This window comes from Biomphalaria glabrata, chromosome 5 (assembly GCF_947242115.1).
Source record: "Biomphalaria glabrata chromosome 5, xgBioGlab47.1, whole genome shotgun sequence".
NCBI classification, from domain to species: Eukaryota; Metazoa; Mollusca; class Gastropoda; family Planorbidae; genus Biomphalaria; species Biomphalaria glabrata.
The window spans coordinates 18,789,470-18,803,345 of record NC_074715.1 but is presented as its reverse complement, the minus strand read 5'-3'; the positions used below and the strand labels follow the sequence as shown (position 1 = coordinate 18,803,345).

General features: G+C 34.0%; 1 protein-coding gene across 1 annotated transcript in view; it reads left to right on the top strand.

Moving 5' to 3' along the window:
• The window catches only part of LOC106078339 (uncharacterized), a 64,993-nt gene that overhangs the window by 22,106 nt on the left and 29,011 nt on the right, over positions 1-13,876 (top strand). Inside the window, exons 13-20 of the mRNA XM_056028846.1 lie at positions 1,635-1,769; positions 2,101-2,241; positions 10,064-10,204; positions 11,422-11,562; positions 11,690-11,824; positions 11,990-12,124; positions 12,294-12,434; positions 13,392-13,526. Coding sequence (XP_055884821.1) covers positions 1,635-1,769; positions 2,101-2,241; positions 10,064-10,204; positions 11,422-11,562; positions 11,690-11,824; positions 11,990-12,124; positions 12,294-12,434; positions 13,392-13,526 — 1,104 coding nt within the window. The remainder of the gene's footprint in view (positions 1-1,634; positions 1,770-2,100; positions 2,242-10,063; positions 10,205-11,421; positions 11,563-11,689; positions 11,825-11,989; positions 12,125-12,293; positions 12,435-13,391; positions 13,527-13,876) is intronic.

Here is a 13,876-nt window from a genome sequence, read left to right as displayed (position 1 = left end):
ATTTGTAATAGATTTAGACTAACAATAATACATTTGTAATAGATTTAGATTAACAATAATACATTTGTAATAGATTTAGATTAACAATAATACATTTGTAATAGATTTAGACTAACAATAATACATTTGTAATAGATTTAGACTAACAATAATACATTTGTAATAGATTTAGACTAACAATAATACATTTGTAATAGATTTAGACTAACAATAATACATTTGTAATAGATTTAGACTAACAATAATACATTTGTAATAGATTTAGACTAACAATAATACATTTGTAATAGATTTAGACTAACAATAATACATTTGTAATAGATTTAGACTAACAATAATACATTTGTAATAGATTTAGACTAACAATAATACATTTGTAATAGATTTAGACTAACAATAATACATTTGTAATAGATTTAGACTAACAATAATACATTTGTAATAGATTTAGACTAACAATAATACATTTGTAATAGATTTAGACTAACAATAATACATTTGTAATAGATTTAGACTAACAATAATACATTTGTAATAGATTTAGACTAACAATAATACATTTGTAATAGATTTAGATTAACAATAATACATTTGTAATAGATTTAGACTAACAATAATACATTTGTAATAGATTTAGACTAACAATAATACATTTGTAATAGATTTAGACTAACAATAATACATTTGTGCGATTAGAAATATTTTAACCAATTTATTTTGTTTGGCGCGAGTTCATGCTTTTAGCTTTCTGCATGCACCACACCTGGACCAGTTGAGAAAGGGAAAGGTTGGTGGGAGGGGGGGAGGAGGAGGAGTATCTGGGGGAATTATTTAGATATATGATTATCTAAGCTAAACATGATCTCAAGGGAAACTCAAAGGAAATGGCTTTGATAATAAACTTTATTTCATAGAGTTGCTTGAATATATATATATGGCTCCTGTCTTGGAAGACACTGGCTTTGGTTACGTCTTGAGATGGGGCACAATCTGGAGTGACTGATCAAACTAATTATGGAGCGGCAGAGTTTGCCACAGTTCGTGCATGTATATTATAGGCTTAGCATCTGTCCTAGGGCTAGCTGACAGGGCAGCTTTCTTTATCTTGGTTGACGCAGCTTCGTTTCTTTTTCATTCGGCGAAGTTAGTAGGCCTACCAGCATGTACAGTCTTTCTCCATGCTGTCCGGTCTTGGGCTATCTCCTCCCACATACTTTGGTCGATGCCCGTGGCTCTCGTGTCTCCATGCTGTCCGGTCTGGGCTATCTCCTCCCACATACTTTGGTCGATGCCCGTGGCTCTCGTGTCTCGCTTGTAGACATCTCTGTAGGTTAATCTATATACTTTGTCTTTGTTCATGGCGAATTCCCTTACAGCTTGGAAAAGAGTTACGTTTTTCGGTCTTATATAGATCTATATAGCACTACTTAAACATTGTTTATAACGGATAACCTTGGTGGAGATCTCAATGTTTTAAATTTTGTTTAAATATATATCTATGCACGTTTTTGTACTGACTTTTACTGTTTTAATAATATTTTTAATTTAATAAATTATTTAATGATATAATTTTATTACAATATAACATAAACAATGAGGGAAGTATTTTTATTTGAATTTTTTTTCTAATAAAGCCTGTGACTCTGGTTTCTATGGTAAAAACTGCACAGAGCTATGTTCTACATTTTGTAAAGACCAAGACTGTTATCCAGAAACTGGTCTCTGTAAATCTTGTAGTCCAGGATATACAGGAAAGAACTGTACTGAAGGTATTTTTTCCCCCAGTATATACAAACCAAACATAAATATTTTAAAACTTAAAATATATATATATTTTAATTAGAAGTGTAGGTTTTATGTTACTGATGTTACTAAAAGATTTTTATGTTGTAAATGTTGATAAGTTAGACGCTATTTTTGTAGTTACAAAATGCTGTAAATGTGGCAAAACGAGAAGTATAATTAAGATATCTCTAAATATTGTAGAAGAATAATTTACAATTCAACAAAAAGTGGTTTAGTCTCTAATCGGTTTTAAAAACAAAGGCCAAAAACGTGATGCCCAACGTGAACTGTCACGTATGCTCGTATTTCTTTCAGAGTGCCAAGAAGGAACATGGGGAGATAATTGCTCAAATACATGTAGTTTTAACTGTCATACGAATTGTAAGTGTGACAAAACGAATGGCGTCTGCCAGGATGGCTGCAAACCTGGATTTCAGATGCCTACTTGTCTGGAAAGTAAGTTTTTGTCACTTTGATATTTATTTTTTTGTTGTTGTAATAGGTATCTACACAATAGGCCTATAATCTTTATTTCAAATCTTGCTAAAATGTATAAGAAACGATGTATCAGTGATAATGTAAACTTTATAGGCTATTCAACAGCATCAATATTTTAAGCATTAAACAACAATTTAAAAAATTAAAAATTTGTTGTATTTCTGAATGCAGTGGTGGCGCTAGACGTTGATTTCATGTGGGCGGGATATATTTTGTAAGGCACTCAAGTGTCGCAAAATAATAAACACTTAAAAATTAGACATTTCTATTTATAAATGCGATTAAAGTATTCAAGAAACAATATTAATTAGGTGTATCAATTAGTTTGGATCAGTGATGTAATTAAATCTAGGCTAACAATACAAAATCTGTCCGATTAGAAATATTCTTACCAATTGTTTTTGTTTAGCGCAATTTCATGCTTTTAGCTTTCTGAATGTGCTATGATCCTATCACTGGACCAGTTGGGAAAAGGAAACGGGTGGGGGGAGGGAGAAAGAGTAGGGTAGCTGGGTCACTATGTGAACCTTGATAGCTTTTCAAATGCGTTTTATAAAAATAAAGCTGTATGACTTGGATTAAAACTCGAGGCCTCAACCCTCCTCTGGCCAATACACTAACCACTGCGCCAGTGAAATGAAACAGAAGGTTTTACCTAATACAAAAAGTAGGCTATAAAGGGGCTAATTCAACTAATAACACCTGAGAGATGAACTCCAATTGGTGGCAAGGCTGGAAGAATCAGTCCTCCCGTACAGCCTTGGCGAGAAACTCTGCTGTTAGGCGTAGTGCCTTCAAGCTCCCATACAGGTCAAGTGACTCTGCAGACAAACTACCCGCAGCTCTCGGAGCTGCGGAACTAATACCACCACAAATGTCAAGTACAATTTCTTTCCCTTGTTCTCGACACCAAACAAAATAATAAACTACCAATAATTATAATTATCTTCTTCTTCTTCTTCGTTCTCATTGTTAGGTTGGAGTGTTCAGATGAGTAGACCAATACATGAGATGAACTGCGCAGTGGTTTCCAAGTCAGAGAGCTCTCCATATAGTTTCCTTTCTATTGGGGTGATTTGGGGCCAATGTCTTATACGGGCCTCTTGGTATAGAGAGCAGTTTTGGGGGACGTGGTCTGCATTCTCTGGTGATACTCCACATGGGCAGATTTCACTGGTTCCAATTTTGAGCTTCCGGTACATGTGTTGTCGCATTGTGTTGCTTCCGGTCCTGAGTCGAAAGATTAGACGTTGGTCTTGTCGGGATAGCTTATAGTAAGCGTCATCTTTCTTGTGATTTGGATGAGAGCTCGTCCATTTCTCATTGAAATGAAAATATAATTATCTAAATACAAGGTAGTTGAGAAAAGTAATACGAAAAGCTACTAATAGTTGTCCTTCATCTCTTGCAACAATGAAACTTTTAACCTACTCCCTTCAGTCCCTTGCCATCTTGTTGGCTTAATCTTCCCAAGCACCTCAAGGGGTTTCATCTAAGCACCTAAACCACTTAATTATCCTGGTATTCGAGCTGCTGAAGCTGTGTTCCATTCCGTAGATTATGTTTCGATACACCGGATCCTATATACACGTTATTCTGAACTTTTAGGCAACGTTTTGGGCGTCCTCATGAAAAGGATACGAACTTAGCTTTAAGCTGACAATGTGCTTTTTAATTGACTTTTAAAATACGCTTTTCGGACTTTTCACAACCGTGGCATTATTATAGCCTTGAATGCTCTGCAGCTTTTCTGTAAGAATAAAAAACTAAATCCAGTGATTTCAGTGGCATAATATCGTCATCTTTCCTTTGCGTTCCTAGTGGAACATAAGGCCTCAACCAAAGCACGGCACTCTCCACGGTCTCTTACAACTTTTCTAATGGCTTCCCAGCTCTTTCCTGTCCTCTCGGCTTCATCTAGTATACTGCGTCGCCACGTTCTTTTTGGTCTTCCTCTATGTCTTGTGCCCTGGGGGTTCCATTCTATGGCCTACCTAGCTCTGCTGTTGGCATCTTTTCTAAGTGTGTGACCAATCCATCTCCACTTCCTCTCTAGATCTGCACCTCTATATTTTTCTGTCTACAGTTTGGTGTTTTCTATTTTGTCGTATCAGTGTATTTTAAAGATATTTCTCAGACATCTGTTGATGAAGGTCTGTACTTTTTTTGTTGTTACTTTAGCTGTTCTACATGTTTCAGAACCATACAGTCTTGACATAAGAGTTAAAATTTATTATTTTAGTCTTGTTAGAGATGTGGGTAGATTTCCGGGTTGGTTTTAGGTATGTAAATGTCTGACGCGCTAGATTTATGTGACGTTTAATGTCTTCATCTATTCCACCTGATACACTGACTACACTATCTACTTGACCTATGATCTGAGAATCCGATGTGTGTCTCCAATTTGTTTGTTGTTTTGTACTTTTGTTTTTTTTGGTGATTTATTTTGAGGACTACTCTTTTTCCTACTCCACTTAAAGCTTTGACCTTTTCTTGCATATCCTGTAGTCTGTGTCATAATAAGTCTACGTCATCAACGAATTCCAGATCTTCCAGCTTTTGTGTGAAGTCCATTGAATTCCTTTCCTGAATTAGAGTAGGCTTCTATTGTGACCCAATCCAATACTAGAAGGAACAGGAGTGGTGAAAGAAGACATCCCTGTTTGACTCCTGTTGTGACTGGAAATTTCTCTGACAGTTTGTCACAGTGGGCTACGTGACAGGTGAAACCATCATAAGGTTTTTTTATTTATTTTTGCCATCACTTTATATTTATTTGGGATCCCGTAATGTCTCATTACTGTCCAGATAGATTCTCTGTCTATACTATCAAAGGCCTTTTCAAAATAGACAGATGTCGCATAAAGAGGAGATTGCCATTCGACACATTGTTCAATAATTATTCGGGTGTTGGTGTTTGGTGAGCACAAGATCTCCCTTTTCTGAATCCGGCCTGCTCTCCCCTTAGGTACACTGAGGTTCTGTCAAACCTAGCATGTGAAGTCTGGACTTGGCGGCCTGTGCGTAACGTCACAAAACTAGACAAATCGGACAGAAAGGCAACTACCAACAGTGCTGTGGAGCAATCTAGAGCAGGACAAGACACACAGAAAGTCTCTGGTCATCCACTGCACACAAACTCGTCCACGGACATCTTGACCAAATCTTGCTTCCGGAAAAGGATGGGCTTTAGGGCGAGAGAGTGAGGTCGACGTTTTGCACGAATCATCCTCACTTAAATCCAAATTTAAGCGTAAGTCACTAGTCCCCCCCCACCCCCTTTATTCGGTTAAGCAAGATTCTGTTGAAAAACTTGCTTGGTACTGACAACAAAGTGATGCCAAGCCATTTCTCACATTGTGATAGATCTCTTTGGTTGTTTTATTAGCACTCTTTTCCCACTCACAGGGAGGTGTTTCAGTTAACCAAATTTTGTTGAATAGTATGTGCAGTTGGTCAACTATTTCACTTCCTCCTTCTTTTAGGACTTCAGGTGGTATGTTGTCAATATCAATACCATTGGCATAATATGCTTATCCTGAATGCCGCTGTCAAAGAAAAACTCTCAGAATTATACAACTTCATCTTTGACAACGTAGGGGTAGGCCTACCTTAAAATTTAAGTATGATTTATTCAGCTTTGACACGTAAGGTAAATGTGGAAGATAATTCGGGAAATGTAGGCTACGGTTTGTTTTATACTTGCTGTGGCCCAATGTAGGGCTATAATTTGCTTCTAACTCAATAATACAATAAATTCGGTTTACACTATTGGCGAAATGTAGGTTTACATAAAGGCATTAAAGATCTATGCATAGGCCTATACAATATCCTGGCCAATAATAGATTCCCATAGGAACTATGTCTATATATTGTAACTAAACAAAAGTGTTGATTTTAAGAACATAAATGTAGATGCGGACTTAAAATCTATGTTCTGTTGTCACAGATTAATAATAAATTACTGTAGACGTTACTAATTAATAATGACAATAACGAGACTGTCTTTATCAAGGTAGACATATATAACTAACTTTTTTTTTCCGTCCGATCCTTTGCTTTCGCACAAAACATAAACAACAAACAATGACGTAATATCATATAATATTAGTACATCCTTCCTTTTTAAGCTATTATCACATCCTTCCTTTTTTTTAAGTTCTTAAGACTTATATTTACAAGGAATTTTGACAACTCGACCACTTCTGGTTGTCTTGACCGGCACAAGTTCTCTAGATGTTGGTTTATAATTGTCTGTTTCGTTTGTTCTAACAGTTTGCTGTCTTCGTCGGTATCATAGTACCCAGAGATGTCTTCTTCGTAGCTCTTGTTTAAAAACCGTTGATTTCGTCTGTATGTTTTTCCATCATTTGTCTTTATGATGTAAGATCTGGGTGATGGATGTTTCTTAATGACGACTGCTTTCTTCCATGTTTGTCTTAGACGAACTCTCACCTTCTCCCCGACAGAGTAGTCTTTAGGTAACCTTGCTTTTGCATCGTATTTCACTTTGCTTTTCATCTGTCGTTCGTTGAGTAATGTCTCTGCATTTTCAGCAACTGATGGTTTCAATAGTTTGGGATCAGTTGGAATGACGTCCCTGAGTCTTCTACTCATCAGCAGTTGTGATGGCGAATAAAGCAGTCCGCTTATCGGAGTATTTCTATACTCGAGCATAGCGAGATATGGATCTTTACCACTTTTGTATGCTTTGTTGAATATCTGCTTTACGATACCAACATACACCTCACTTTGTCCATTTGATTGAGGGTACCTGGGGCTTGATGTTGTTATCTTAAAACCCCATTCAGAAGCAAACTATCTATATTGATAGCTATTGAATGGCATGTTGTCGCTCACTATTTCTTCTGGTATGCCATGTCTAGCAAAAATACCTTTCATTGCCCTGATAACACATTCTGCTGTTTTGTTCTCCAGTCGTTTTATTTCAGGGTATTTAGAGAAATAGTCCCCAACTAGCAAATAGTCATTGTTTCGCCATTCAAACAAATCTGTCGCAACTTTTTTCCATGGTCTGTCTGGTACAGCATGAGGTAGCAATTTTTCCTTCACATTATTTCTTTTGAACGTTGCACATGTTGCGCATTTCATTATTGTCGAAAAAATATCTTTAGACAATCCTGGCCAAAACACACTCTGTTTTGCCTTCGATCTGGTTTTCTCAAGACCAAAATGACCTATGTGCAACTTGTCAAGAATTTCATTTCTCATACTTGAAGGAATTATAATTCTGTTCTCATAAAACAATATTCCATTCTCTTCATGAATACTGTATTTAAATGACCAATACACTTTCACTGTTTCATGAACTTGAGTTTTTATCTTTGGCCAACCTTCTCTGACATAATTGATTACAAGTTTTAATTTAGCATCAGATTCAGTTTTCCTTCTAATTTCAATAATCTTCTGATCACTTCCCGGAAACTGTGCTGTTGCGATATGAATTCTCATAACCATGTCATCATTTGAATTGTATTGTTCTTGACCATTGATGTACGCACGCGATAACGTATCGGCTATTTGCATTTTTTGAACCTGGAGTGTAAGTTACTGTTAATTGATATCTCAACAGTCTTAACATCATCAACTGAAGTCTTGGTGAAATCTTGTGTAAAGGCTTCGTCACAATAGTTTGAAAAGATTTGTGATCTGATTGTACAGTACAGTCACAGTTCTTCCAAAAATATAATGGTGAAAATGTTCAGCTGCAAACACTATAGCTAACATTTCCTTTTCTATTTGTGCATATCTGCACTCTGTTTCTGTTAATGATCTTGACGCATACGCAACTGGTTTGTCTTCTTGCATTAAACATTTTGAATTTAGAAACCACTAGATCTAGATCTACCTGTTACCAGCAATGTGACACTAGATTTGACACCTAATCTAACACCAGATCTGAAACCAAATCTGACACCATGTTCTGTTGTCACAGATTAATAATAAATTACTGTAGACGTACTTACTATATAATTAATAATGATAATAACGAGACTGTCTTTATCAAGGTAGACATATATAACTAACTTTTTATTTCCGTCCGATCCTTTGCTTTCGCACAAAACATAAACAACAAACAATGACGTAATATCATATAATATTAGTACAATCTAGGTCTAGATCTAAATTATATCATTTTAGACTAATTTGTTTAAAATTCTATCTAGATCTATATGTAGGCTACATGTGTTGATAAATATATTTTAACAAAAGTGCGAAAAAAAAAGTAAACCTAATTTTAAGAAGGACAGTAAACGTAGCCCTAAACTACTGGCACAGTCCGCAGCAGCACTTGCAAAACTTAAAGCAATCTGGGAGAGTAAAAGGTAATAGATCTAGCCCTCAGACTAATGCGCTCCCTGCCCTGGTCACGGCCACATTCTTTTATTTTTTCATGTCCGGACTCTGACTGCAGATCTAGAGAAGTGGATCCTAACGAATTGAGATCCTACAGAAAGATAAAGTTGGCTTAGTAAGTATCAGTGTAAAACTGTCACTTACAAAGACTGCGTTACATACAAATGAAGAGATGGTCCAATCCATGACATGCTAACTAGATGATAGATGGAGATCTACGCAAGCTTATATAATTATATATATAATAAATTTTATTGCCATATCGGCATATCACAAGGTCCTCAGGACTAGCCAATTCATTTCCTTCCTTGAGCCTCTCTTGAGGGAACAGCCTAGCTAGTAGTAGGCCTACCAGGAAAAAGATTTCTCAGACAGAGAAAAAGATGGTAAGACAAAAGAAAATAATGGACGGGCTTGTCATTGAATATTGAAAGAAATGTTATCCAAGTCAAAAGACAGAGAAATAGAAAGATGGTTAATACAGACCTTGTGTGGTGCCCCAACGGACTAAGACTAAAGGATTGGTGAAGGTGAACCAGTTAAGCAGAGTAAAAACTCTTAAGTGTTATAATAAATGAAAAGTTTTCATGGAATCCTCTTATTTCTGAAATGATATTCATTAAAAGAAATTTGTACTAATCAAACAAGAACATAAAACTAAAATGTTATTTTAACCTTGATTAAGCCAATATTAGAATATGAGTCCTCTGTTCTGAAGAAGACATTTAGAAACTAGAATACAGCAGCTAAATAGAGCCCTGAGGTTTATAACAAATGAGTTTTCACATTTGATTAAAAAGTAAAGTTATAGTAATAATACATAAAACACAGATCCATAATTTACAAATTATATAAAAACAAAACCCAATGGTAAAGTCAGAAAAAGTAAAGATAAAGGCATATTTCTTATTCCATAGGCTAGGACAAACTCATAAAAGTGCTCATTCTTTCCTAGTGTCATTAGAGAATGGAGTAAATTGCCTGAATCAGCCAGGATAACAAAAATAAGACTTAGCAGATTAACATGCATCACTAGATTGACACATGACATGTGTGTGAAATAATTATCTTCTCTTTTGAATTAACTTCTGTAATTTATAATATAAGTACAAAAAAAATCTAGAATCTTCAGCTAGACTACTTTACAACAGTATAATTAAGTCATTGTGATATCAGTTAATCAGATAACATATTAGAGTCTTTTAATATATTTTTAATGATTTTTAGTCTTATACTCTAGATCTAGATGTAATGTACACTTCAAAATATAGATCTAGATTCAATTATATATTTAGCTCCACAATTAATGTGAGTAGATTTGAATAGCTCCAATACCCTTGTCCTCTTTTTAAAATTAATTTAACATTTAAAATTCTAATTAACTTTACTTTTTTTTTAACAGAATGTAAAGATGGGACATGGGGTGATAAATGCTCAACTAATTGTAGCTCAAACTGCATTACAAGCAAAAAATGTGACGAAACCACAGGTGAATGCCAGGATGGCTGTAAACCTGGATTCAAAATGCCTTTTTGTGAAGAAAGTAAGTTGTAGTCTTTACCTTTTTTTTTTTTTTTTTTTTAACATATTCATAGATCATAATGTTTTCAAATGTTTGGGACATAAGTGAAAAAAAAGGAAATCTTAATGAAAAGAAATCTTAATGAAATGAAATCTATTAAATTAATTTGACTATATACTTAAAACTAAGATTGAGACTATGGTTTATATAGTAAAAAAAAAGGTCTGAAAGGTGCTCTACATTCTGTAAACACCAAATCTGTTATTATTAACAAAATGGTCTATGTGAATGTTGTATTTGGGGTTTAGAGGAAACAGTTGTAATAAAGGAATTTTAATCTGTCTATAAAACATATTTATGATGAACAAATATTTATAAACATTTTAATGAAGTCTTAAATAAATTTAAAGCAAACCATTTAATAAGAAGGTCTTTGGAATAATCAAATGTTGAGAGAACAAAAAAAAATACAAATATAGTTTAATAGTTATATTTTGGTTCAAAAATATATAAATAAATAAGACTATTCATTGAAAAATAAAATAATGATAGCAACTTTTCTTTTGTTTAATATATATATATATTTTAATATGGCTGTGTGAAGCATCTAGAATGGAAGTTTAATATTTGTTGTTACTGCTGAATATCAATGTAGAATTGAAAGGAAAGTAATTAGTCAGTCTGTCTTCAAGGCAAATCCAATGCACCTTTTGGTGACAAACAGAAACACAGACTGTTGAGCCTAAGGGTAAATTGCATGGGTTTTTGTTGAAGGTTTTGCCCCAAGATTTTGAGACATTCAAAGCCTTTCGATTTCCAAAAATCCCTCATACCCACAAACCAAACCCTTTAACTGTAGGTCAACGAACACTTTGCTTTGTGTGTCTCATAGTAAATCTTAAGTTAAGGGAGTAAACTTTAACAGAATTTTAATTTGAAGCCCCTGAAGTTGAAGAAACAGGAACTTCTCTTTGGCAAATTCCTACAGCCACTTGAACTAAAATTGTAATGGAGTTCCATCTTTTTTTTTTTTGTTCTAGTCAGTATGCAAGAGAGGCAAGTTCTGATGTTAATTACTCAACAAATTACTGCCCAGGCTTTCCATTAGAAATGTTGTCACCCCATCACTCACATAAATGTCTCTTTTAAGTTGAAAGGAAAAGAACATCTGTCTTAAGAAAAAATGACCTCCTATTTTCAATGTATTGATTGATTTATATGTGATTTTACTTTTACAGAATGCTCAGAAGGAACATGGGGAGATAATTGCTCAAATATATGTAGTGCTAACTGTATTACAAACAATCAATGTGACCAAATCACTGGGGAATGTCAAGATGGTTGTAAACCTGGATTTCAAACACCCAATTGTGAGGAAAGTAAGTTGGAAGCAACTTAGGATTTATTGTTTTTGTTTTCAAAAATTATATCTTCTTATAAAAACTGTGTAATACTATTATTTTAATGAATGTGTCAAAATATTATTTATGTATCCTCTGTATCTAGAATGTTTTGATGGCTTGCATGGTGCAAACTGCTCTCAGCCATGTTCAGTCTTCTGTGAAGATAAACCTTGTAATCCTAGAGATGGTACATGTACACTTTGTATAGATGGATATAAAGGAAAGCATTGTTTGGAAAGTGGGTTATTTCAAATTACTTTACAAACACTATTTATATTTTTTTACTAGATGGTATTTTTTTTTACTTTGTTAATCATTATTGACATTATTGTTCAGTTTTAAGAATACATAGAAAATAAGTTAAGTATTACTATTAAAATCTTTTATTTATTTTTCAATTAAGCATGTGACTTTGGTTTCTATGGTACAAACTGCAGTGAGAAATGTTCTACATTCTGCAATTATGAAATCTGTTATCCACAAAATGGTCTATGTAAATCTTGTATTCCAGGATATAGAGGAGGCTATTGTAATGAAGGTGATTTTTTTCTGCATGTACTTAAAAATATTAATATTCTTTTTAAACACATTTAATTAAAAAAATGGAATCATTAGCTAGGTGGTTTAACATTTATGTTAACCTTGTTTGTTTCATTATAAAATGTGTAAATATATTAAGTTTATATTTTAATTTTTTATTTTGACAGAGTGTGACAAAGGGACCTGGGGAGATAATTGCTCCAAACCATGTAGTACAAACTGTTTTATGAATAATAAGTGTGAAAGAATTACAGGTAAATGCCAGGATGGCTGTAAACCTGGATTCCAATTGCCCAATTGTGAAGAAAGTAAGTTGATATTGGAGTGTTATTACTTTTATTGTTCTTCTGTTTCTTAAAACATATATTAGTTCTTGGCTGTTCATTGAAACTCCATCCTAGGTTCAATAGTAATGAGTTCTGTATCTTGTGCACAGCTGTATGCCAAAGGAAAAAAAAAAGTACAAGAGATAATAAGTTTGAAGAAATTGTATAGAAAAATTATTTTGTTTTTACAATTATCAATTCTTCTTCGTCCTCATTCTCATTTTTATGTTGGAGCGTTCAGATGACTAGACCAATATTTGAGATGAACTGTGCAATGTTTTCCAAATCAGGGAGCTCTCCATATAGTTTTGGAGCCAGAGTCTTGTAAAGAGAACAGTTTTGAAGGACATGGTCAGCATTCTCTGGTGACATTCCACATGGGCAGATTTCAGTGGTTCCAATTTTGAGCTTCTGTTACATATGTTGCCTCATTCTGTTGTGTCTGTTTCTGAGTCGAAAAATTTTTAATTAATAAAAAAAACAACCCTACAATTTATGGGTATTTTTTTTCTACAGAGTTAAAATACCTTGTAACTTTAAAAACAAATTAAATAGATTAATCAATGGATAACTGAGAACAGGGTTGGCTTTCAACCAGAGGATCTGTAGTTTGATTCATGGTGAAGACTTGGAATTTATACTTTGAGACTTATATAACATGCCTGAGTCTACCCAAATCCAAAGGGTACTTTGGCATTAGGTAAAGAAAAGACAGTTGTTGCTAACCCCTTGACATTTATGGTTACTGTTGGACAAAGAAACATATAAGTTTTACATTGTCTACCCCATAGGTTCAAGTTCTTAAAGGGAATACTTTACTTACTTGCAATTTGATAGATTCACTCATGTTGTTTTATATAGTTATCAAATAATAGCATGGATTGCTCTATAACTAGTAAAAACAAAAACTTGTAATTTTATGCAACCTTTAACTCTTAGAGTGTATTGAAGGCTTCTATGGTACCAACTGCTCTCAACCATGTTCTGTATTTTGTGAGGGGAAAACTTGTAATCATAGAGATGGCTCATGCACCAATTGTAAAGAAGGCTATAAGGGAAGTCACTGTTTGGAAAGTAGGCTATTTTTATAATTTCAGTACTAAATTAATCTTAACTTTAACTTTTTGTTTGTTTACCTGCATTGCATTTTTTTTTAAACTTTTATTTACTGAATTAACAATACAGAACAGAGCAATGTTGTACATAGATCTAGAGAGACATATGACTTTGGTACTGTAAAAAATTAATCTTGTGAATATTGAAAAAAAAAAGTATTGACTATTCTGTGTGTGTCATTAATTAAGTAGCTCCTTGGATATGCTACCAGATAAAAATAAGCTTCAATAAAAAAAGGTTTAATGGTTCCCTATGATGCATAATTCGTTAATTGCTCTCAATATTGAAGGTGTTATTATTGTGGAAGA